The following is a 27,043-nucleotide window of genomic DNA, read 5'->3' as shown; positions in this document are numbered from 1 at the left end:
GACAAGAAGACTGTGACGTGGAACTGAAAAGTTACAGACAAGAAGACTGTGACGTGGAACTGAAAAGATACAGACAAGAAGACTGTGACGTGGAACTGAAAAGTTACAGACAAGAAGACTGTGACGTGGAACTGAAAAGATACAGACAAGAAGACTGTGACGTGGAACTGAAAAGTTACAGACAAGAAGACTGTGACGTGGAACTGAAAAGATACAGACAAGAAGACTGTGACGTGGAACTGAAAAGATACAGACAAGAAGACTGTGACGTGGAACTGAAAAGATACAGACAAGAAGACTGTGACGTGGAACTGAAAAGTTACAGACAAGAAGACTGTGACGTGGAACTGAAAAGATACAGACAAGAAGACTGTGACGTGGAACTGAAAAGATACAGACAAGAAGACTGTGACGTGGAACTGAAAAGTTACAGACAAGAAGACTGTGACGTGGAACTGAAAAGTTACAGACAAGAAGACTGCAACGTGGAACTGAAAAGTTACAGACAAGAAGACTGTGACGTGGAACTGAAAAGATACAGACAAGAAGACTGTGACGTGGAACTGAAAAGTTACAGACAAGAAGACTGCAACGTGGAACTGAAAAGTTACAGACAAGAAGACTGTGACGTGGAACTGAAAAGATACAGACAAGAAGACTGTGACGTGGAACTGAAAAGATACAGACAAGAAGACTGTGACGTGGAACTGAAAAGTTACAGACAAGAAGACTGTGACGTGGAACTGAAAAGATACAGACAAGAAGACTGTGACATGGAACTGAAAAGTTACAGACAAGAAGACTGCAACGTGGAACTGAAAAGTTACAGACAAGAAGACTGTGACGTGGAACTGAAAAGTTACAGACAAGAAGACTGTGACGTGGAACTGAAAAGTTACAGACAAGAAGACTGTGACGTGGAACTGAAAAGATACAGACAAGAAGACTGTGACGTGGAACTGAAAAGTTACAGACAAGAAGACTGTGACGTGGAACTGAAAAGATACAGACAAGAAGACTGTGACGTGGAACTGAAAAGTTACAGACAAGAAGACTGTGACGTGGAACTGAAAAGTTACAGACAAGAAGACTGCAACGTGGAACTGAAAAGTTACAGACAAGAAGACTGTGACGTGGAACTGAAAAGATACAGACAAGAAGACTGTGACGTGGAACTGAAAAGTTACAGACAAGAAGACTGCAACGTGGAACTGAAAAGTTACAGACAAGAAGACTGTGACGTGGAACTGAAAAGATACAGACAAGAAGACTGTGACGTGGAACTGAAAAGATACAGACAAGAAGACTGTGACGTGGAACTGAAAAGTTACAGACAAGAAGACTGTGACGTGGAACTGAAAAGATACAGACAAGAAGACTGTGACATGGAACTGAAAAGTTACAGACAAGAAGACTGCAACGTGGAACTGAAAAGTTACAGACAAGAAGACTGTGACGTGGAACTGAAAAGTTACAGACAAGAAGACTGTGACGTGGAACTGAAAAGTTACAGACAAGAAGACTGTGACGTGGAACTGAAAAGATACAGACAAGAAGACTGTGACGTGGAACTGAAAAGTTACAGACAAGAAGACTGTGACGTGGAACTGAAAAGATACAGACAAGAAGACTGTGACGTGGAACTGAAAAGTTACAGACAAGAAGACTGTGACGTGGAACTGGGAAACTGGGCATGCTTGTCATCATTGAAATAGATCACAAGAGTGTGATATACAGTATATGCAACCTATGTAGGGCCGGGTATTGGCAAGGATCTCACGATACTATACGTATCACGATACTTGGGTTACGATACAATTGTATCACGATATATTGCGATGCGATACATATTGCGATATTCTACAGAATTTACTAAAAATTAAATAATAGAGCTAAAGATACAACACACTGTGTACCACCCAGGTAGTGTAATAATATGTACATCACTTTATACTGATAAGTTAGTGGACAAATTTAGTCAAAACTACTGAGTGTTGAGTGTTACTGAACGCATCGATATGGGAAATATCGATACAGTACAGGCATGGCCTGCAAAAAAATAAAAATAATAATAATAATATCGCGATACATGGCGTCCAAGTATCGGGAAATCAAATATTGCGATATATTGCCGTATCGATTATATTGCCCAGCCCTAAACCTATGTATGGTGATATGCTGCCTGCCTTCCCTTTGAAAAGCACAGCTCTGCTCGCTGCGCTGGGAGCAGCTTCCAGGCTAGGGGTCGGGCCATTTGATTTCCACAAAACGGAAAAAGCCTACAGAATCATGGAATTTGGTCATAAAAATGGAATCAACTGTAAAACAATACAGCAGAATTTCACAGAATTTGGTTGAAATTGATCAAAAGTAGGCCTAATTATCAAAATCAAAAGTAGAGCCAATTATTGTAGTAACCTAAATGATTTCATAATTGTAAAATAGGCCTAGGGAAATGATTCTGTTTTGGATTGGGGTGTTTTGAGATGGGGGGTTGGTCTTGTGTGGGATCCTTACATCACCTCAGATTTGCTGTTCAGTTTGAGAAACATGGCGAAGTGTGAGAGTGCCAAGACATCACAAAAACGATCCTAACTCCTGAATTAAAATTAAAATGGAAAAAACTGAATTCGGGGAAAAAATGTAATGGAATTTGGAGAAAAAACTACAATGGATTTCATATGGCTCTATCCCAGGGTGTGTTCAAACTGTAAAACGGTGTGCCCCGTTTCGCTATGGTTTCCAGGTTGAACGTCATGTTTCCTCCATGTTTCAATGCACCACGTTTCCGTTTGAATATCCATTTTGCTACATGTGGTGGAGGCTGAGGGCTGAAACCCTGTCTCTCTGCCGGTCTGTGACATGTGCCTAAGCGTGTTACCGATAGAACAGACCGGCACATCCGGGTACTTCGCAAAACGTGAAGGCCACGCCCCTTTTTGGGGGAAAACACAAGCCACTCGCCGCTGACTTCAATGTAAAATAGCAGTACAAAAAAAAATCAATATCTATCATATATTTCAACTCGGCCGGCCATAGAATGTGCAAGATACATCTGCAATAGTACTTATCTTATATGAACGCTGTATCCAGCCCACTGTTGAGTTTCCACCAGGTTACATGTGTCACTCCTATTCTATTAACCCATTGATACCTGATGCAGCATTTGCGTGTATATCCCTCATTTGTGTGCGTATCCCTTTAAGACCGCGAACCGCGTTAACGCGGTTCGCACAAATGCTGCATCAGGTATCAATGGGTTAAAAAACACACCGCAGCAGGTCTGTTTTTCTTTTTTCCCGTGAAACTAACAACACAGCAACTCTTCAGCATCAAATTAAACCGCTCTTAATAGTTTGTTTGTGTTTTCGGCTTCTTGTACAGTCTTTTCCTATGGTGGGTTTCCCTGTAAAAGGGGCGGTGGCCTTCGCGCTGGACGCTTGATGACGCGGCACAGTTCTGCTCTATCAGATAGTGCTGTGTGTGTGGGCAGGACATTGACAGTGGGCAGAGACGAGTAGGCAGAGAGAGGCAGCTGCATCAGAGTCAAAGTAGCCAATAATAATATATTAGTGGAGTTTATTCATCCCAACTCTGTTTTTGGAGTAAATCATGAGAATAATAAAATAATCAGTTTATTTGTTTATTTAAATTCATATTCTTGTCTCTCTTTATAGCACTTGCTGAGCACGTCTGGACTGTTTGCATAGCATTTGTTTGGTTTTTTTCAATAAAGATTGAAAAAAAGAGCCAAAGTAAGTCACACATTTTTATATATAATATAAAATATTTAAAACAAATTGGGGAGAAGGGTTAGATGCTTCAGGTAATGATTCCACGTACATCTCAATTATTACACTCCTGATTCTCACTGTCTAAGGCCATGTGTTTAGACGACGGTCTCTGTATAAAACGGCAAACTGTCGGTGCGTTCTCACCTTTGATTTCGCGTTTATACACAGTGTTTGTGATAATGATTTGTGTGCAGACTGAAGCCGCAAGAAACAACGCAGATTATGTGTTTTTAGCAAATCGTTATCATGTTTGTTGAATGCCAATGCGATTAATTGTGCCATAAGGCTGTATTGGGCGAGTTCAATGCTCCTATATTGTCTATCATTGTCTTCCATGGTGAAGGGGGGCTGTGTCGTCACCTGAATTGCATTTCGCCACTTTACACGGCGACAGTAAGCGTTATCAAAGAATTCCAGTCTGGGAGCTGTTTTCACTTTTTTGTGTGTTCAGGCCCCCAGAACACTGTTCCCGTGTAAAAGGAGGGAGGCACTAATGCTTAAAAAAAAAAGTTTGCCGTTTTATGCAGGGAGCATTGCTGTGTAAACAGGGCCTAAGATAAAAACAACCAGCAAAAGACTACATTTATGACGCCTAAAAGTGCCAAAAAGTGATTGCCGTCAGAGGGAGCACATCGACAGCTGCTTGTATCTCGACCAAACAATCATTTCATGCAAATACACATAACTTTATGTCCACGATAACAGCAAAGGTATGTCTTTGTGAAACTTGAATGTCTCTTATAACCAAATAATGACAATTGTGGCCAAAGAAGTGTTTGCATTTTATAATGCAATCAGGCATGGCAGGTAATACTATAGTAGTGTTTCCAATGTTTATGTGCTTGGTATGTCTAATATCCTTGTTTAGGCCAATATTTGGAAACTAGACTATAATAAACATGATTCACAGATGGGTTATACTATAACTTATATACAAAATAATGAAATGATCTGTTTTGTAATTCTCCTCATGACTGCATTATTTTACCTGTTCTGTTCATACCAGTTTGAATATCTGCAATCTGACAGCAATCACTTTGAGGCACGACAACTGGTCCACTTTTTATCATTTCCACCAGAGATAAAAAATAATGAAGTACAAATACATAGTCTTTAGAGGCAAACAGCCTATTAGAGATCTGCAACAATCAAAAAGTAACTAACACTAATTATTTTTTATGCAACTGGCCCCTGAACTTTAACACGGGAGCTTCCGAGCAGACCGTGAAGGCAGCATCGCATCTGGGTTGACAGGCGTTAGCGTTAGCAGCTAGCTCAGGTAACTGACCTGTCTGTCTGTCTGTTAACCTGCCTGTCTGTCTGCCCGCATGTCTGTAAGCACGATCAGCGCCACAGACGGGCTGGTCGCGTCAGCCAAACAGACTCCAGCGGTCTGTCCCGACGGCGTTTACGTTAGCCCTGCGATGCTAACTGATGCTAAGAGTTAGCTTAGCGCTGTCAGGGGCGGAGAGACTCACCAGCTGTCGCCCGCTCGGAGCTCGCTGTCCCGCAGCAGAGCCTCCAGCTCCCGCCGCTGGGCGTCCAGGCCGGGCGGCGGCTCGCTGTTAGCTGCTGAGGGCAGAGCCGCCATGCTAACGTTAGCTCATGAATGTGACAGAGAAACAACGCAGATGTCCACCGCCTCCCGCATTGATCAACCAGACGATAACCCGAAAGCCAGAGCAGAGCTACTGTGTTTGCGGAAGGAGGAAGTGGTTCGCGTGATGACAACTTCCTTCCGCATTGTGACGCGCCAAAGAGCTACATTGGGTGCGTTCGGAAATAGCACTCCGAGCGCCCAGAGTGCACACTGTGAACCGCTCGTCAATTGGGAGCGTCGTTGTAATGTACTTTGCGCTCTCATTTCAGTGTAGAACGTCAGAGTGGAGTTACGAACGCACCCATCTCATTATAATTTGAGATGGTGTTTGTTTGTGTTTGTGCGTGTGCGTGTGTGCGTGTGCGTGTGCGTGTGCGTGTGTGTGTGTGTGTGTGTGTGTGTGTGTGTGTGCGTGCGTGCGTGCGTGTGTGAGTGAGAGTGAGCACAACTTTGGCTGGCCACAGCTATGCCGTTTTACGCGTGATCGGACTGAAACTTTCAGGGGGTGTAAAGCATTGGTGTAAAGAAAGAGCACCCCTGCAGGTGACCTGACAGAGCCGGATTTCTTAATTAGGTCATTAGGATGATGTCATGACATCAGTGATGATGCCATCATATCAGTGATGTCATCCTTCCTGGCTGAGGCTTATAAGTTCAGTGATGATGTCATCAGTGATGATGTCATCCGTGATGATGCCATCAGTGATGTTATAGAGCAGGCGAGGCTGAGATGCGTATGTGATGCGCAGTGGGCGAGGCTGAGGCTGCAAGGCCCTGAGCGAGCCTAGGAATCAAGCGTGCGTAGTGTGCGAGATTGCTAGTATTATTAGAAGTGAAGGGTGCAACATCAGACAGAGTGCAGGAAAACTTGATTTTAGCCTGTTGCCTTCAATTAGCCTTTTTCACATTTTGTGTCTAAAAGTTTGGAAGTAACACAGGTGCAAGCAGAACATTAACGAGGGTTTCCAACTTCCAAGTGGCGGGGCCCTCGTTACTATTTTCAAAAACTTTCAAGGCCTTGATTTATAAAAAAAATTCAAATTCACCTACTTTCAAAGATTTCAAGGACCCCTGCAGGAACCCTGGAATAACAATGAGATGGGACAATAAAAGGCTCAAAGTAAAGCAACAAGCACAAGCAGCCTGCCATCCCTTCAGGACCTGCACACAGCCAGGACACTGAACCAGCCTGTAAGATCATGGCCGACCCCTCCTACCAAGCACCCTACCAACCCCCCCCCCCCCACACACACACACACACACACACACTAACCACTGAACACTGCTGCTTCCCCCCTGCCCCCCCCCCACACACACACACACACACACTAACCACTGAACACTGCTGCTTCCCCCCATCAAACGTTACTTTACAGCTATAGCAGCTGGAGTGGACACTAAAGTATTATAGCTGTTCTGTTAACTATATCGAGCACCGCTTGGACTGTAACTCCTATTTAATGTCATGCCTATTTAACTCACTGTCAATTCATACTGTATTTAATGCCTACTTGACACTCCTCCTATTTGTGTATATATTGTACATATTTGCTGCATTTGCACTTGCAATGTTGTGATTGTTGTGGTTGTCTTTGGCTATGTTTCCTATTTCTTTATCTCTACATATTGATATGAGCGCTACACACTAAGACAAATTCCTCGTATGTAATGCGTGCACATTGTGGCAATAAATGTGATTGTGATGCTGAAACAGCAAGGATCCTACAGTAGGCAGAGTGGAAAAGAAAGCAGACATATAAGGCAGAACAGAGTGCACAAAGTTCTTTTTAAACACGTTTTTGATTTAAAGGCGATGCTGAGTTTGTCTGAGATCATGCGGCGGTCTGACTGTTGGCTTATTTATGGAGGACAAGAACTGGATTTGTTGTAAATAATTGAATACTCTGAAGTAAACAGATGTGTTCAGACTGTGTCCAGTAGTTGTGATCAGGAAGAACCTCTGTCATGTTATATAGACAAACAGCAGAGACTGAACACATACATGATACTTCATAAAAGGCCAATATCAGACCATATAGGCTATTGGTCTGAGTTTAATACACAGACCTAAAATGTCCTTCAATATTATAGACTTACTATGATCCACTGTCAGAAGATGATGAGCTTACCATTGTATGTTTTCTTTCTGACACCTTGTGGTTGTAATTGGTAATTGCAATAGATTGTAAAATTATCATTCACTCTCCTCCAGCTAAGTCTCAGAAGTTTGTTTGCCTTTCAATAGACAAGATTGATCTATCAATCTATCTATCTATCTATCTATCTATCTATCTATCTATCTATCAATCTATCTATCTATCTATCTATCTATCTATCTATCTATCAATCTATCTATCTATCTATCTATCTATCTATCTATCAATCTATCTATCTATCTATCTATCTATCTATCAATCTATCTATCTATCTGTCTATCTATCTATCTATCTATCTGTCTATCTATCTATCTATCTATCTATCAATCTATCTATCTAAGCTAACTCAATCTCTCTGAATCTCAACTAATGAGCTGTTAAAACATCTACAAAGTGAAACAGTTGAATTGTTGAATGTCAACTAATAAGTAATCACTAATAACCAACTAATAACTAACTAATAATTCAGTAATAACTAACTAATAATGTAATAATAAGCTGTTGAAATGTTACAAATACTCTGTAGCCTCTCTGTAGGCGGACTATCCAAATAAAGTGTTAATAATAATGATAATATGAATTATTATTATTATTATTGTTGTTATTATAATAATAATGATATAACAGTAGTAGTAATAATAATAATAATAACTTTATTTATATTGCACCTTTAAAAACAAAGTTTACAAAGTGCTTTGACAGACAAAATAAAAGCAGAATACTCAAATTATGAATTTAAAAGGGAATAAAGCAATAATAAAACAGGGATTGTAGGATGAAAAACAAAATAAACAGTAAAATAGAATAAAAGTATACAAGTAAGACAGAGTTAAGATGAAAGACATTACAAGACGATCGAAAGATTAAAAAAATATATATAAAAAGACATCACATAAAAGCATGGTAAAATTGTCACTGATCCTCATTGTCATATCTGACAATAAAAAAAACTGAAAAATCAGGGTCTGTGATTCTGATGTGGACTGGATTGGGCTCCTTGCCATGAAAACGGTTTAGAGTCACTTCTCTAATGGACACCATAAATGAAGAATCAAAATCAGCTTTAGCCAAGTATGTCTACAGACAAGGAAATTGGCTCCAGTTTGCTTACCTCTCAATGTACTCGCACACAAAAAAGGTATGCTCAGGCTAAAACAAAGGATCATTAAAAATGTGAACTGCTATATACAATACAATAATATGTGTGTGGAAAAGCATCTATTTTGAATATGTGTATACTGAAAGGAATGTATGTTTATTTGTTTATTGAAACGGATCCCCATTAGCTGACGCCTGAGCGGCAGCTAGTCTTCCTGGATCCAACAGAACAATATATACATGACACAACAGGTATACACTACGAAGGCATTACACAAGATAAAATACACCAATAGAACATAATACAAGCATGTATCACAAAGAAAAGCATGAATCATAGAATAAAAAGAAATATAAAACAGGAGATGAAAAAACAAGAGATAAAATCCAGTTAGAATGAAATAAAACAATTGATCAAGGTATGCATATACTTCCAAACATGGATGGGAAGACTGATGTATGTATGTACAGTATATGTATAAATAAGCTACATGTATAAAACAAAGACTCATAGAAACAAAGACTCAGATATTTCTCAGTAAACGTACATGTATTTCAAATTGTGTGTGAGCGTGTGTCAGCTCTGTGCCAGTAGATGGCAGCGTTAGCTGGTGTGTGTGTGTGTGTGTGTGTGTGTGTGTGTGTGTGTGTGGGTGTGTGTGTGTGGGTATGTGTGTGTGTGTGTGTGTGTGTGTGTGTGTGTGTGTGTGTGTGTGAGTGTGTGAGATCCTGTCGAGGATCATCTCAGCAGCTGTCTTTCGTCAGCAGTGTGTTTCTCTCTCACTCATCTGACACAAGACACTGAGGGACCAGGGGCCTGTACCACGAAGCAAGATTAGTGGCTTAGCGAGGTAACTTCAGGTTTAACCCTAGGTTTGCCGTACCACGATGCTAGTTAACTTCTTATCGAGATAGATCACCATAGCAACTTATGCTCTACGGCTAACCTGCTTTGTAGCAGGTTAAGTTCAGAGGATAAGATCAAAACCCATGAAAGACCCATCTGCTTACCAATCAGCTCGCTGGAAACACCGAGTCACCATTCATATGGTCCCCATATGAAAAATACATTGCATTCAAATGAAAAAGAAAAAGAAAAAAATCCATATGGCTCCTGTTGAATTAATCGAGGACTGAAGTTTTGCACTTGTTGCAGGCTACATTTAAATTAAGCCCTACTTACCACTTTGGAATATGTTTTTATATATAAATTTTTGTGCTCTCAAGTAGGCTAGATACGTTTGACCCCGCTGATCGATTGCAGCTGAACGGTGAGTGGAGAAATATCACTAAACCGGCGTAAAAAGTTTAAACATCTCCAAAGCGCACAGTGCCGTGTGGGCAACGGAGCTGAGGCTGACGTTGGTTTGGACATGGTCATATATGCTGGTCAAACCGAGGCTGCCCGAGGCAGCCCGGAGGAAACTAAATGGACTCACGTCCATTTATGGACGAGATATTATGAGGATATGAACCGCTACGTTGCAGAAAATACGTTATTTACAGTGTGTACTACGTATGCCGTGTTTTCGCCCGTTTTGGCCAGTTCGTACTCTACTCAGACCTGAATATCTTCTATGAAAACCCAGAAAACTATCAGAACTACCAGACACTTAAAGGATAATCGTTTTTTTGTGTGTCTGTATGTGTCTAATAAACTCATCGTGACACATTTTTTTCAAATTGGTTGAGTACTCACAGAGATAGCCTGGTTTACAGCTGGAGCAATGTGCTCAAACAACTACACAGTGTAACTGAGTCGGGCAATTGCGCACCGCATCGTCGATACACGTTCGCTAATAAAACTGCTCGTTTTGGGCTGGGAGGCTCAAACTGTCAATAGTGTCTGGCAACATGGAAATGACTCTGAGCAAAGTTGTCTCACAGACAGACTCCTATCCCATATGTCAGATAAGTCAATGCCAAGTCCCCCTGCCACGCTTCTCTAATCCTCTCAGTGGAGGCCATGGTGCAGTTGTCAAACAGACATACAAATCTAGAAATGAGATGCTTGGAGTGAGGAGGGCTCAGCAATATATCGAGAAAAAGCATGTTCATTTGGGAGCGCTTCAAAGGCGTGAATCTTGGATCGAACATAATTTATGATTTGCAGGAATCGGAGCCAGTTCGTGCCGGGCAACTCAAACCTCCTTTAGCCAGGGGATCGTTTCTAAATCACATGAGGTCCCCACATAATACTTATCCCGTGCGAATAGGGCTGATCTTGCATATCCAAGAGCAAAAGAGAGAAGGTGCTGCATGAGTCTTCCTGATGATTTCTCCTGTCGTTTGTGTCTCAGTTTGCTCTCCACTTGTGTTGCTGTCCATTGTCTCTCCTCTGTAATATTCCTATTCACTTTATTCATGAATACAGGCCAATTCGTGATCAGAATATGAAGCCACATAAACAGCTGATCCTGAATTAAACCATAACCTAATATGACCTCATAACGATATTGGGGGGGGGAAATTAAGCATCCGTTTACTTCTGTGAGAGCAGACGGCACAATGTTTAAAGTGGATCATTATAATCACAACTGGACTCGGGCGCCACATCAAAAGATAATTATGAAAACTAGACTGTGGCCTCGCTATTGCAAGTAATTATGCAAATAAGTCACATGGCAGCCCAATCCTCGTGACGTATTCCCTGTGCGGCTCTCCTTCTTAATTAACCTTAGAGAGAGAGAGAGAGAGAGAGAGAGAGAGAGAGAGAGAGAGGGAGAGAGAGAGAGAGAGAGAGAGAGAGAGAGAGAGAGAGAGAGAGAGAGAGAGAGACAGAAAATCAGAATCAGAATCAGATTTATTGGCCAAGTATGTACACATACAAGGAAATTGGCTCTGGTTTGCTTAACTCTCAATGTAGTCACACAAAAGAAAAACTGTAACTCAGGCTAAAACAAACAAGAATCACAAAGGATAATGACACATGAACTACTATATAGAATGCAACAATAATAAGTGTATGAGCTCCGTTTTGAGAGAAAGTGAAAGATTGGATCCTGCTCATTTTCAAACTCGGCCTTCATGTTGATGAAAGCATCTTGCACAGTTTTGATGCTGTCGTGCAAAATCTGTCCACAGAAACACCTGGCGAAATACTCAAAACTGGCCTTGTGGTCTGAGTGTCCGCTCTGAGACTGGGAGGTCGTGAGTTCGATCCGGCCGAGTCATACCAAAGACTATATAAAAATGGGACCCATTTGCCTCCCTGCTTGGCACTCGGCATCAAAAAAGGGTTGGAATTGGGGGGTTAAATCACCATGTGATTCCCGAGCGCGGCACTACTGCTGCTCACCGCTCCCCCAGGGGATGGGTCAAATGCGGAGAACAAATTTCACACATTGTGTGACAATCAGTGGGACTTTACCTTTACCGCTTCTGTGCTAGTTCCCGCTATAAGTGTCTGAATCAGTTTTCCATGATCACTGACGCGCCCGCCCGCATACACACACACACACACACACACACACACACACACACACACACACGCACGCACGCACGCATGCACACACACAGCTGTCGCGGCTGGTAACAAAACACAGGAAGAGCGAGAGAAAGCGAGCATGAAAGGCAGTCAGTGTCCTGCTGTCTCCCTCTATTAAAAGTCATTAGCTGCTAAGTGTGTAAACATGGAGACACTAATGAGTGGAGAAGATGTACAAGCATGAAGATCAACTAAACTACAGTAGATCCTCTCATGACAACAGGCAGCTCTTTCAATTAAAAGCTATGCTTTTGAACTCCTTTTCAAACAGTCAAAATGAAAAAGTGAGTTATAAGCGTTGGATGGGATTAGGGTTACAACCCTATAACCCCAACATCCGTCGTTTGCATTTCCCTATACAGCACCTGCTGTATTCGCGCACTAATTAGCTGCTATATTAGCACTATATGACACTAATTAGTGGTAAATCACACGTGATTGGATGAGTGAATTCAGACAATTCATCATCAATCTGTCTGCAGTCACATTAAACAAATGTTTAACATGTGACAAGTTACCAATATTCCTTCAAAGCCAATCGCTGTGTCACTATCAGTGTTGGGGGTAACTCATTACAAAGGCGTAACTCTTACGCCTGGTCAGGAGGAGGCGTAGCGCCTGCCAGTCTCCGCGGAGACCTTTTTGAGTCCTTACCGTCATCGTCGTAACACAGCCAGTTCTCCGTCTTTGAAAGCATGATGTTAGATTATAACTAACTAGTTGTGTGGCTTAGCCTTCCCAAATGTTGCCGTTAATTTTTTAGAATTTAATACATAGAATTGGGAACGTTACATTCAATTTCATTCAGACTGTCTGTCTGGCTCAATCGCCGCCATTTTTACCCCGGAGCGAGGGAGGGTGAGAGGAGGGAGGGTGTTTTACAGTAGTGGCTGAGAGAGCGTAGTGGCACAGTGCTTCAAGCAGGTCGCGAGGCACATTTTTGCAACATCATCCAATCAGGGTGCATTCCCTGGCAATTCACATGGACGCGCATTGCTACGACCAGCATAGTTAAGACCAGACGTAAGCCGTGTTGGTGCAACAGGCATAAATCCACTCTAAAGACTGGTCTTAACTAAGACCGACGTAGGAGTTACGACCAGGCATAGTTAAGACCACTTGGTGCAACCGGCCCCAGATGACAATAACAAAGGAAAAAGATAACATTTAGAATTTTCTATTGTTCAAACTTTACACTGACTTCAAGACGGTTGGAATTATTTTTCTGGATGGTTCCGGGGCGGCGATGTCATTCTGCTGCTGCTGTTATTACAGTGAAAGTAATGCAAAAGTAGTGTAATAAGTAATGAGTTACTCTAAACAGACAGTAATATTGTAAAGTAACGTATTACTTTCAAATGAAAGTAACTAGTAATATGTAGTCTATTACATTTTGAAAGTAACTTGCCCAACACTGGTCACTATATATTATAGAGGGTATGCCAGGTAGCCGTCTACCATTTAGTCATGGAAATGGTCCAATTGAAACATCTGAATTTAATTCAAGTATTGGCACAAGATCATCAGCAGTCCTTCCTTCCTCTCTTCCTGCAGTTCCACTGAGGCACAAACTGACCAATCAGACGTGACTGACACTCAGACTGTGTGCTCTGTGCAAATGTGTGTGTGTGTGCGTGTGTGTGTGTGTACATAAGCAGACTGCTGCTGAAGAATTTTGTGGGATATTTGCTTGAGTTTGCCATGAATTAAAAGGAAACAAGAAATAAAATTGCTGGTGGAATTGAGGGCAGAGAGAGGGACACACACGTTTGCACACGCGTTCTCACACACACACACACACACACACACACACACACACACACACACACACACACACACACACACACACACACCTGATATGTCGGATGCCCTTTTCTCCTCCTCAGGTGCACCTGCTCTGTAATTGGAACCAGTCACAGGAAGGGGTGTGGGTGTGTGTGTGTGTGTGTGTGTGTGTGTGAGAGAGAGAGAGAGAGAGAGAGAGAGGGAACTGGCCAGTAGACAAGACTGACCAATTAGACAATTATTTTTATGATCGAGACACAATTACCTTAAGAAAAAGTTGAAAAGAATGATGACTGTTCCGGAGGCCGACCTGGATGCTGGTGACGCCGGCAGGTATAGATAGGCAGATGGAGGTGCGGGGGGCACCGGGACTGGAGCTGGGGGGGCACCGGGACTGGAGTTGGGGGGGCACCAGGACTGGAGCTGGGGGGGCACCGGGACTGGAGCTGGGGGGGGCACCGGGACTGGAGCTGGGGGGGCACCAGGACTGGAGCTGGGGGGGGCACCGGGACTGGAGCTGGGGGGGCACCGGGACTGGAGCTGGGGGGGCACCGGGACTGGAGTCCCACCGTGATGCCAGGATGTACCAAATCTCCCATTCATTTGAGGGCAAAAAAAGCAGTGTTCAACCCATAGAGGTCACTTATGCAGCTGAAAATGATACAAATGGTACAATGGTAACAGTTTGGTCTCAAATGTGGAAATTTTGACCAGAATTCTTCACACACCACCCCCAAAGTCATATATTGGTTAAAAGCTGAAAAAAAGTGTTTTGGGGGTAAGTTACACTTTAAATGCAGCTGCGTGGTGATCAGTCCAGAATTAGGGGCAGGTGTGCTTAGGTGAGGGAAAATGGCTGGAGGTGAGGGAGTGATGGGTTATGGGAATTGAAGTTCGAGAGTCACTTTTGTACACATATCTTAGCAACAACAGAATAGATATGAATGACCGCACCGCGGATATATATACAAGTATATATATATACAAGTGAGCAGTCGACATCCATGTCTGTCCAGACTTTGACATTTGAGCCAAATTCCGTCAAGGTGTTACTGAGATATGGCATTACCTTGAAAATGGTGTTCGTGAGGTCACAGTGTCCTTGAGTCCAAGTCGACGGTTTGAGCCAAATTGGAAGAAATGCCGCCAAGGCGTTCCTGAGATATCGTGTTGAGCATGAAACAAGCGGTCGTGAGGTCGCAGACAGTGACCTTGAACTTTGACCTTTGACCACCAAAATCGAATCAGTTCATCCTTGATGACGGCAATTACCACTGAATCATTGCCCCCCCCACTATGAGCTGTGACAGGGCATCACACATTACAAAATATTTCTCCAGGAGACTCCCTGACGAGTCCGCAAATGCAGTCTCACACTGGCTTTATTCATTCGAAAATTGCTCAATGTTAGATAGATAATAGAATGATTTTAGTACACATATAAGATTTACATAGCTACTTAAATGCTTTTTAAATGAGTTCTTATCCTGTTTATCATCTGGGTCATGAAGAAAACACCATGAGAGTGAATTGCGGGAACATCAATCCGGTAAACTTGTGGTCGCTGCACTAGCGCCTCCTCTGGCTGGTTGGGGCGCCTGTTTGGGGGGGGGGGAACTGGGGGAATCTGTGTCCTGCCGATGAAACGCCTCGCTGTCAGGTTAAATGAAGCCGCTAGCGACTGCACATGTATCAGAGGAAGCATGGTTCTAGCCTACAACTCTCCCCAGATCAGCAGAGGGGGTGGGGCAACGACCCGGGACAGCAGGGGGAATTGGCCAAGTACAATTGAGGAGGGGGAAAAAACGGGTGTTTACCTGAACAAGCCCTCGGCGAGGTGTAATTGAAAGATATTGATTCAGAATTCCATTATGTAAAAATATTGATTCTGTGGAAGGACAGAACTGAGGGATTAACCCGGCTGTAATGTTATTATTGTGTGATTTGATTATCAGCTTTGTTAGATAAAGGCTGACCTTTGAAAAAACAAACATATTCATGACTTTGATTTGGACATTGTAAATGGAAAGATTCGACAGATAGTTTGTTGTTTGGTGGATCATCAGGAAGAATATCGATCGAGAATTTCAGGCAGGTTCTGTATACAACAGGTAGTTCCGACCAAGCAATCTGATTGGTCTTCAGACATTTAGAACGTGCTCAATAGAGACACTGCACGAAATAGGCCATAGAGACACTGCGTAACGCGTCATCATTCAGAAGCCACGCCCAAGACGGGGGAAAACAGAAACCCCCCCCCCCTCCAATCCTCCTATGTCACGTGCATGGTTGCGTGTTGCACAAAAAGATCGTATATACGGAAGATGAACACTCCAACTTACTTCCTTGACAGCTAGATCCACATTTTTCTTCTCGCCAATTCTCAATGGCTTCATTGTTTTGCTCAGGAGTACAAAAAAACTTTAACTGGCGATTTTTTACTTTTGTTTTCTGCGCAGCCCACCACACAACAGCTTTTAGCTATGTTTAATTCAAGGAAAATGACGCTGGTGTGTGGAAATGAACGGAGCTTTTCCCCCGTGATGGGCGTGGCCTGTTTCATGCAGTGTCTCTATGCCCATCACGGGGGAAAGCGCGCCATTCACTCCCACACACCAGCGTCATTTTCCTTGAATTAAACATAGCTAAAAGTTGTTGTGCTGTTGTTTTACATCTCGTTTCTGTTTGTTTGTGTTGGCGCTGTTAAATTGAGCTGTGAGAATGTTTCTATGCTTTGAAAACAACTCTATGAGTTGGAGCTGTCTGTCAGCTGTCTCGAGCTTGTCTGAGAGAAGTGTGTTGCTTGGCAACAAGCACGTATTCACGTGAACGCACACGTCCGCAGCCTAAAGACCGGGCGCAGCTACGACCATGGTAAGTCAGGCTTGGTGCACTCAGTGTAAATTCAAATCACAACGTCGGGCGTATAGCTAAGACCGGCGTAAGAGTTAAGACCTACTTTTTTACGCCCAGCTGGTGCACTCGGCTCCTGTTGCCACAGCGAAGGGCTCAGACTCAGAGCCACTGTTGCTGAGTACTGTGGCTGACATGCCGTCATGTAGAAGCCTCAGTATTTTGAGGCTTCACACACACACACACACACACACACACACACATTTATATATACATGTATATTAGGGATGTCACAATATATCGTCCCACAATATATCGCGATATCAAAACGTGACAAGGTTCATTGAAAGGTCTAGTTGTTGCAATCCCTATTATAGCACCACTTCTAATTCATGGGGGAGTTCTTGAAAGATGGCTGCTACAGTATAAGGCTTTACCACCGGGACACATCGTCAGTTGTGTACCTCAGCATCACAGGGTGTACGTATCGTTGAGATGAAATCTCATATCACGAGAAAAAGAAGCTGAACATGGTGGCACTGATCTGCATCTGATTGCATGCTCGCTCTCCTTTTCATTGCTTTGTTTGAACAGACGAGGGACGTTACAGACACGGAGGATGAAAATGGTCAAATGACTCAAATTAGCGTGGAGGATGCCCCCTCAACTTACAAATCGATCGCAAAATAATATTGTTCCAATATCGTGTATCGTATCAGAATCAGAATCAGAATCAGAAAGACTTTAATGATCCCCGGGGGGAAATTGGGACAGGTTACAGTAGCTCGCTCACAGAACACAACATAACATAAAATAAACAGTAGAAAAATGCGATAGTAAGCAAACATAAGCAGAATAAGAACACAACATAGCATAGAATAAACAGTAGTAAAATGCGATAGAAGCAAAAATAAGCAAAATAAGTAGAATACGTCTAAAGTTAGCAAAATAAAATAAAATATGCAAAATAAGTAGAGTAAGTAGACATTACGTGCCAATTACCATTATTGCACACTGGACTTATATTAAGTCGGCTTGCCCTTTACGTTACACGTGGCTCAGCCAGGCACAGTTAACCTATCGGCTGGCTCAGTCTCAGGGAGACTGAGCGTCTCCGAGGTGCTCTTTTAAGAGAGGCATTAAATAGACCGATGGCCACAGGCAGGAATGATTTCCTGTGCCTCTCCGTATTGAATCTAGGTGGAATCAGTCTCTCACTGAACGTGCTCCTGTGTTTGACTAGCACGCCGTGGAGTGGGTGCGAGTCATTGCTCATGATGGAGCATAGCCTGGACAACGTTCTCTTCTCTGACACCGCAGTCAGAGAGCCCAGATCCAGCCCCACAATGTCCCTGGCCTTACGGATCAGTTTGTTGAGTCTGTTGGCGTCCGCTGCCTTCAGCCTGCTGCCCCAGCATCGTATCGTGAACTGAGTGTATCGTGACACCCCTAATATATATATATATGTGTGTGTGTGTGTGTGTGTGAGTGTGTGTGTGTTTTGTTTGACAGTTTCCCAATTATCAAGTAACCTTCAGTGAGTTCCTAATCTGTCTCACAGGCTGCCGACATGTTAATCACAACCATTGATCCTGCAGCCTTCCAGGCAGGGATCAGCCGCTAATTGAACGCCTCCATCCTTGTTTACAACATGGAAGATGGAGCTAGTAAGTCTGCACACACACACACACACACACACACACACACACACACACGGTTTAAGATGCACATGCATGCACGCACATAAGAAGGAAGTCAGCCATTGCAGGCAAACACTTAACTGCCACATACTGTATAAGCACACATAGACAAAGACACACAAAAGAAGATAAGTATTGGGATTCAGAGCATTGTCGACAAACACATGCACACGCACGAACACACACACACGCACGAACACACACACACGCACACGCACGTGCACGTGCACGCGCACACACACACACACACACACACACACACACACACACACACACACACACACACACACACACACACACACACACACACACGAGAGCGATTGAAGTGCCTGGCCTTTCAGGATCCAATATGGCTGTTTTGTTTCATCATCATTATCCTGCCTGCTGGAGGCCAAACACATTGTAATTATTATTATTATGACACAGTTTGTTCAGCTCACGTGTTACTGGGGAAGACATTCAACAGCAGTTGTAGAGAATGTAAAAAAGATATGGACATATAGTGAGTGTGACGTGATTGGTTTGGGGACTCGAGATTGGCATTTTGGCTGCTGCCAATCTCAAGCCTTCAAAATGGGAGTAACTTGGGTTATGGTTATGTGGCAACTAAAACCTAAAAGTTGGAACCCCGGCCTCGAAAAACCTATGGAATACACTAAACAACTTTCAAAATCTATCAATATATGTATTGATTTTGTAACAAATACAAGAAAATACAAATTCCAGTAGATTCAAGTAAAACCAAGAACAACCCAAACTTCCCTCCCTCCCACCACCACCTACCCCTCACCCCCCTAATCTGTCCCTCTTTCCCCACCTAAGAACAACCCCCCCCCCCCCCCACACACACACACACACACACACCTACAGGTCCACTCATACATACTTTCTAAATGATAGTTTACAGAGTATGTGCCTTTACAAAAAGAAAGAAAATGTTGAGAAGTAAAAACAGTACAAGAAAGAGGAGGGAAAACAAACACACAAAAGCAATGGCCTCTACTATCCAGTGTGACAAGCACTCCTTGGACAGTGCCCCACCCAGGGCCCGTGGCCCAAAGCAAACCAGCAACATGGTTACAGGTGCGCAGCCGTGCGTGTCCTGCCCACGTAGGCCAGGATCACACGCACCGGGCAAAGCGTGTTCAAGCGTCACTCCTCCTCCGAGCTGAAAGGAGGGGGACAAAAAGCCGCCAGGTCTACAACCATAGACCTGAAGCTAGCGTTGATATGTTTAGGCTGGTAGGCGGGGTTGGGCCGAAGCGTAACCCTCCTCTCGTCATCAGCAATATATCAAGCAAGACTGCTGGACCGACAGGGCAATTATGTCGTCAACCCTTTTGCCTGAAGACAAGGCTACCAGCAGCGCAGTCTTCAAAGACAGGAACTTCAGGTCCACAGTTGGCAGCGGCCACGGCGGCCCTTCCGACAGCAGGATGAGGTCCGGGAACCAGATCTGCTGTGGATCCAGGACGGACTGGATCAGGAGGAGGGGAGGAAACACATAAATGCTCTCCCTGGGCCACATGCGCGCTAGCGCATCGTGACCCAATGGGAGATCGTCGTTTTCGACAGAGAACCACAGGGGGCAGTGCGTTGTGAGGCGCGGGTGCTACTTGCGGGTGTAACTGCCACTCCGTCTGCCGGGGCGGGGGTTGCCCCGCGACAACAAGTCCGCTCCGAAGTCCAGCCGCCCGGGTAAGTGTGCCGCTGACTAGGAGAGCAGGTGGGAGCCCAAAGGTGTATCTCCGCCGCCACTTGGTTCAAGGCTCTTGACCGTACACCGCCCTGCTTGTTCAAGTAGGTGATCGTGGCCATGTTGTCCGAGCGAATCAGGACCTGGTAACCATGGATCTGATGCTGGAGGTGGCGTAGAGCCCAGTGAACAGCCTCCAGCTCTAGCACGTTTACGTGGTGAAGCTCCTGGGCTTCACTGGCCCAGAGGCCATTGCACACCGCGCCCCAACCCCATAGCGAGGCGTCAGTGCGAATGACAATGTGTAGAGTGGTCCAGCATCAAACCTGTTTCTGCTCATGTGTAGAGTGGTCCAGCATCAAACCTGTTTCTGCTTATGTGTAGAGTGGTCCAGCATCAAACCTGTTTCTGCTCATGTGTAGAGTGGTCCAGCATCAAACCTGTTTCTGCTCATGAGTAGAGTGGTCCAGCATCAAACCTGTTTCTGCTTATGTGTAGAGTGGTCCAGCATCAAACCTGTTTCTGTTCATGTGTAGAGTGGTCCAGCATCAAACCTGTTTCTGTTCATGTGTAGAGTGGTCCAGCATCAAACCTGTTTCTGCTTATGTGTAGAGTGGTCCAGCATCAAACCTGTTTCTGCTCATGTGTAGAGTGGTCCAGCATCAAACCTGTGTCTGCTCATGTGTAGAGTGGTCCAGCATCAAACCTGTTTCTGCTTATGTGTAGAGTGGTCCAGCATCAAACCTGTGTCTGCTCATGTGTAGAGTGGTCCAGCATCAAACCTGTTTCTGCTTATGTGTAGAGTGGTCCAGCATCAAACCTGTTTCTGCTCATGTGTAGAGTGGTCCAGCATCAAACCTGTTTCTGCTCATGTGTAGAGTGGTCCAGCATCAAACCTGTTCATGTGTAGAGTGGTCCAGCATCAAACCTGTTTCTGCTCATGTGTAGAGTGGTCCAGCATCAAACCTGTTCATGTGTAGAGTGGTCCAGCATCAAACCTGTTTCTGCTCATGTGTAGAGTGGTCCAGCATCTAACCTGTGTCTGCTCATGTGTAGAGTGGTCCAGCATCAAACCTGTTTCTGCTCATGTGTAGAGTGGTCCAGCATCTAACCTGTGTCTGCTCATGTGTAGAGTGGTCCAGCATCAAACCTGTTTCTGCTCATGTGTAGAGTGGTCCAGCATCAAACCTGTTTCTGCTCATGAGTAGAGTGGTCCAGCATCAAACCTGTTTCTGCTTATGTGTAGAGTGGTCCAGCATCCAACCTGTTTCTGCTCGTGTGTAGAGTGGTCCAGCATCAAACCTGTTTCTGCTCATGTGTAGAGTGGTCCAGCATCAAACCTGTTTCTGCTCATGTGTAGAGTGGTCCAGCATCAAACCTGTTTCTGCTCATGTGTAGAGTGGTCCAGCATCAAACCTGTTTCTGCTCATGTGTAGAGTGGTCCAGCATCAAACCTGTTTCTGCTCGTGTGTAGAGTGGTCCAGCATCAAACCTGTTTCTGCTCATGTGTGGAGTGGTCCAGCATCAAACCTGTTTCTGCTCATGTGTAGAGTGGTCCAGCATCAAACCTGTTTCTGCTCATGTGTAGAGTGGTCCAGCATCAAACCTGTTTCTGCTCATGTGTGGAGTGGTCCAGCATCAAACCTGTTTCTGCTCATGTGTGGAGTGGTCCAGCATTGAACTGCAATCGATTGTCAGTTGATGGATGGGCAGCAGCAGGTGAGACTGAGGCTCCTTCCATTAACAACATTAGTCAGGAGGAAATCCATCTAGTTAAGTACAGTTAAACAGAGGTGTCATCCCGTCACTACACTTTGAAGTCCAAAACGACACTAATGATCAATGTCAAATGACTAAAGAATACATTAGCATGAAATCATCACCAAACAATGAACAATTAAACATTAAACGCCTCCTCCTTCAAATTCAACGTATGGTGTTGTTAACATCAGGCGGCAGTAGCTCAGGAGGTAGAGCGGGTCGTCCACTAATCGCATTGGATAAAGAGGTCAGTGGTTCGATTCCCGCCTCCTCCAGTCTGCATGTCGAAGTGTCCTTGGGCAAGACACTGAACCCCAATTTGCTCCCGATGGTGTGCCAGCACCCTGCGTGGCAGCCTGCCGCCATCGGTGTGTGAATGTCTGTGTGAATGGGTGAATGTAGTTGGAAGTAGTAGGAAGTTGACCATCTGGTGACTTGGTGCAGTCAAAACAACCTGGTGTTAAATGCTCAAAAAACAATGGAGATGATTGTGGATTACAGGAAGCACAAAGCCCCACCTTCCTCCATCACCCTGTGTGACTCCCCAGTCAACACTGTGGAGTCCTTCCGCTTCCTGGGGACCATCATCAGCCAGGACCTAAAATGGGAGCTGAACATCAGAGCTCTCACCAAGAAGGCAGCAGAGGATGTACTTTGTGCGGCAGCTGAAGAAATTCAAAGTGCCAAAGGCCACGATGGTGCACTTCTACACCTCCATCGTTGAGTCCATCCTCACCTCCTCCATCACCGTCTGGTATGCTGCTGCCACTCAAAAAGACATCAACAGACTTCAGCGCATCATCCGCTGTGCTGAGAAGATAATCGGATGCAACCTGCCATCCCTCCAGGACCTGCATGCAGCCAGGACACTGAAGCGGTCTCGCAAGATCATGGCTGACCCCTCCCACCCTGGCCACAAACTCTTTAAGACACTCCCCCACGGCAAGAGACTGAGGTCTGCCAAGACCAGAACCACCCGCCACAAGACCAGCTTCTTCCCAACCGCCATCAGCCTCACCAACAAAGCCCGGAAACCCCTTCCGCCAAGGGCCTCACCAACAACCCCCCCCCCCCCACACACACACACAAACTCACTACCTCCTCCTAAACTCAACTGAACCCCCCCCCCCCCATAAAACTGGAACTCATACTGTATCTAATTTAATGCCTGTCTAACTGGGACTGTAAATTGATGTAAATTCCCTGCACATTAATGCCTATTTAACTTAGCCTGTAAATTGCATGTACATTCAATGCAAACTCTTATCTAACTCTGACTGTAAATTCATGTAAATCCACTGCCTATTTAACGTATATTTACCTCAGTCTGTAAATCTCATGTAAATCCAACGTAAATTCATATTTATCATCCACAGAACACTTCACCACTCATGTACATATTGTATATATTGACTCGATTTGATTTGATTTGATTGCACTTGCAACCTTGCGATTGCCGTTAGTTATCTTCCTACTTCTTATCCCTGTATATTGATGTGACCGCTACGCTGCATACAGACACTAAGACAAATTCCTCGTATGTAACTTGCATACTGTGGCAATAAAAGTGATTCTGATTCTGATTCTGATGTACCTACTGATTGTAAAGCGCTTTGGATAAAAGCACTATATAAATGCAGGCCATTTAAGTCAAGTTTATTTGTATAGCACATTTCATACACAGAGGCAATTCAAAGTGCTTCACATAAAATGGATGACAGGAAAATAAAAGAATAAAAGAAGAGAATAAAATGGACATTTAAAAGCATCACAACAAAACTTAAAAAAAAGAGTAAAAAAAAGTGCATTAAGCAACAGGCGCAACAGTTGGAAAAAGAGCTAAAAACTTATAGAGGACTCAATGGATTTGCATAATAGAATAAATCAATTTATCTATATTGAGTCCCCCGACATCATGACTATAAACATGCTATGTTTTAAAACCAATTGTATAATAGTGATTGAGAAACAGCTGTCAACAGTTAAAAGCGACGGTAAACATAAAAGTCTTTAGTCTATTTTTAAAAGTAAGTAACGTTGGGGCAGATCTGAGGTCTTCAGGCAATTTGTTCCAGCTAGCAGAAGCATAGTGGGTAAATGCGGCCTTCCCATGATTTGATTTGATCCTAGGGACAGTTAATAAGCTGGACCCTGTTGACCTAAGAGTTCTAGACGGTTCGTAGCGTGGGAGCAATTCAGCGATGTATTTTGGGCCTCGGCCATTAAGTGATTTGTAGACTAATAACAGTATTTTAAAATCTATTCTCTGACACACTGGCAACCAGTGTAAGGACTTAAGAACTGGAGTGATATGATCAGCTTTCTTAGTCTTTGTTAGAACTCTAGCAGCAGCATTCTGAATGAGTTGAAGTTGCCTAAGTTCTTTTTTGGAGAGACCAGAGAAAAGGCTATTGCAATAGTCTAACCTACTGTAGATGAAGGCGTGAATTAGTTTTTCTAGATCCTGTCTGGACATGTAGCCCCTAATTCTTGCTATATTTTTAAGATGATAAAAAGCTGATTTACATTTACCATTTGACATCAGAATGAGAGGACGGAGGGGGGGATGGAGAGGATGGGGGGGGGGATCGAGTGGCGACAGCTTATTAGCTGGGAGGTCGTCTGTCGTCCGAACTGCTCATCCATCAGCTGGTATGGATCCAGCTCACAGCCAGGTGACATGTTCTCCATCACATGGACGAGAGGGAGGGAGGGAGGGATTTTCCAGTCGACGCTTGGTCTGACGTCTCCGAGGACTTATGTGTCCTACCTTACTTACTTTTAAAAATAGACTAAAGACTTTTATGTTTACCGTCGCTTTTAACTGCTGACAGCTACTATGCAAACCCAATGAGTCCTCTATAAGTTTTTAGCCCTTTCTGCAACTGTTGCGCCTGTTGCTTAATGCACTTTTTATACTCTTTTTTTAAAAGTTTTGTTGTGATGCTTTTAAATGTTCATTTTATTCTCTTCTTTTCTTTTCCTGTCAACCATTTTATGTGAAGCACTTTGAATTGCCTCTGTGTAAGAAATGTGCTATACAAATAAACTTGACTTGACTTGACTAATCTGTTGTGTGACAGCAGAGGGCGCTGATGCGATGCCACTGCCCTTTTGGAGCTTTCCTTAGTATTTTCCTACTTGGATTGAAAGCCGACAGGGGTCTTCACGTGCCGATTGAGTTTCTTAATGTCGGCTCTTGGGCAGCTGTTGTAGAAAAATGCTGTTGCTTCTTATATTCCTGAAACAATGACTTTGCTATGTGTTTTTACCCGGGAGCCACAGTAAGACGCCTTCTGCCAAACTATGCATAAGGTGCCAGAGGAGGACATTTATTATTGCTTTATTGGTATTGCAATATCATTGTAACAACCTGTAATCCTGCTCTGTTATTCTCAACGGGCCTGAACATTCAAACCTGACCCGACCCGATGTAAGTCCAACGCGACCCCACCAATTAGCATAAAGGGTCGGGTCCTGTCGGGCTCAGGCAGTTAATGAAAACTATAGCTACGTATTTGTGTGTGTGCGTAAGCATGGAAGAGAGAATTAAGAGAGAGTGTTGCTTTAGCCTATCAATAGACATACAGTTTTGCGCAGCCCAAGCCCAATCCGACAAATTAGCATAATGAAACTGTGAACTCTAGGCTCCTAAGCCAACCCATGTCACCATTACCCAGAGTGCCTTGCGGTAGTGTTGACTGTCGTCTCCTAGCAGTGATGTCATCAGTAGGCTATGCGACAGCTGAGATAGCAAGCCGTAAGCTAACTAACAGCGATGACATTCGTTAGCTGCCTACCAAAATGGAAACATTTAAGGTTAACTTCAACCTCCAGGGTGGCTTATCTATGGACGAGTGGATTGAGCAGTGCCTACTGGACACATTATCTCCAGAAAAAAGCCACCTAGCCTCGCACCTAACGTTAACCTAACGTTAACCTAACGTTAACCTAACGTTAGCACAAGCATTAAAGTTAGCTAGCTGACATTACATTACGTTCAGCAACTGCGTCGGTTGTGCAGGGAGCCAGGAGGGACTATTTAATTATGCTGAAGAGTGTGCTTTATGAATAACAGCCATTTAAATTGGAGTTGTTTATTCCTTTCATATTGCCATACTTGGTAACCATTTTATAAAAGCAATAGCTCGTGATATATGCTTATTATACCACACCTAAGGGTGTTTTCGCCATCCACCAAACAGCGTTGGGCGAAGCACGACCCTTGGGTGTGGTATAATAATCATATACCACGGCCTGTCGTGAGCTATTGCTTAAATATTTACCCAAATCAAGTCAACTTTATTTATAGAGCACATTTAAAACGAACAGTAGCCGATCAAAGTGCTTCACAGATAAAAAGACAAATATAGAAACAAGTACAAATACACTGCTACCAAGCAAGGTGCAATACAAAGCGCAACAAATACGATATCAATGCGACATGGGAGCTCTCCAATGTTTGGCGCAATTGAAGGAGACAGTTTAAGCCCCACATGTTTCTTAACAGCATCCAGTCTTCACTGCTACACTGCTGCTATAGTTACAAAGGATTCGTTTTTATTTAGTGAAAAATCCCACTTGAAGAAAAATAATACAAACCGCAATTGCATTTTTTTCCTTAATCTTGCACACCCGCTATAGAGGTAGCTTGCGCACACGCCACACTTTGGAAAGTGTAGCAATTTTTCAAAACATGATCCTTCAAGAGAATATACGGTATCTAACACACGCACGCACACACACACGCACACGCACGCACACACACACACACACACACACACACACACACACACACACACACACACACACACACACACACACACACACACACACACAATGCTTCAGCTTATCCTTTTATTCTACATCCTCGTGGTCAAAAACACTGGTGGAACATTTTCCTGCATAGTAGATTTGTTCCAATCTCACTTTGACTATTTTTGCCTGAAGTCTGATTCCAAAATGAGATTGCCAACATTAAAAAATAATTGACACTCAGCCTTACTGCTGTCATAAGACTAAACCCCTGAAGAATATCATTAAATATTTAACCATCTTATTTGCTCATAAGATAGCCTACTTATTTGACAGTTAATAGTTTTACTCCTGTCTG

General features: G+C 43.7%; 1 protein-coding gene and 1 long non-coding RNA gene across 2 annotated transcripts in view; both read right to left on the bottom strand.

Annotated features, from left to right (window-relative positions):
• usp11 (ubiquitin specific peptidase 11) overlaps positions 1-5,385 on the bottom strand; it is a gene marked incomplete at its 5' end in the record, with an annotated part of 65,526 nt that extends 60,141 nt beyond the window's left edge. The window contains one exon of the mRNA XM_083657138.1: positions 5,273-5,385. Within this exon, the coding sequence (XP_083513264.1) occupies positions 5,273-5,385 (113 nt within the window). The remainder of the gene's footprint in view (positions 1-5,272) is intronic.
• The window catches only part of LOC310795041, a 664,395-nt gene that overhangs the window by 84,002 nt on the left and 553,350 nt on the right, over positions 1-27,043 (bottom strand). The gene's annotated exons all lie outside the window — the stretch shown is intronic.

Source organism: Poromitra crassiceps (genome assembly GCF_964638095.1).
Source record: "Poromitra crassiceps genome assembly, chromosome: 20".
Classification (NCBI taxonomy): Eukaryota; Metazoa; Chordata; class Actinopteri; order Beryciformes; family Melamphaidae; genus Poromitra; species Poromitra crassiceps.
Note: the sequence above shows the minus strand (reverse complement) of the source record. Positions and strands in the feature narration are given on the sequence as shown.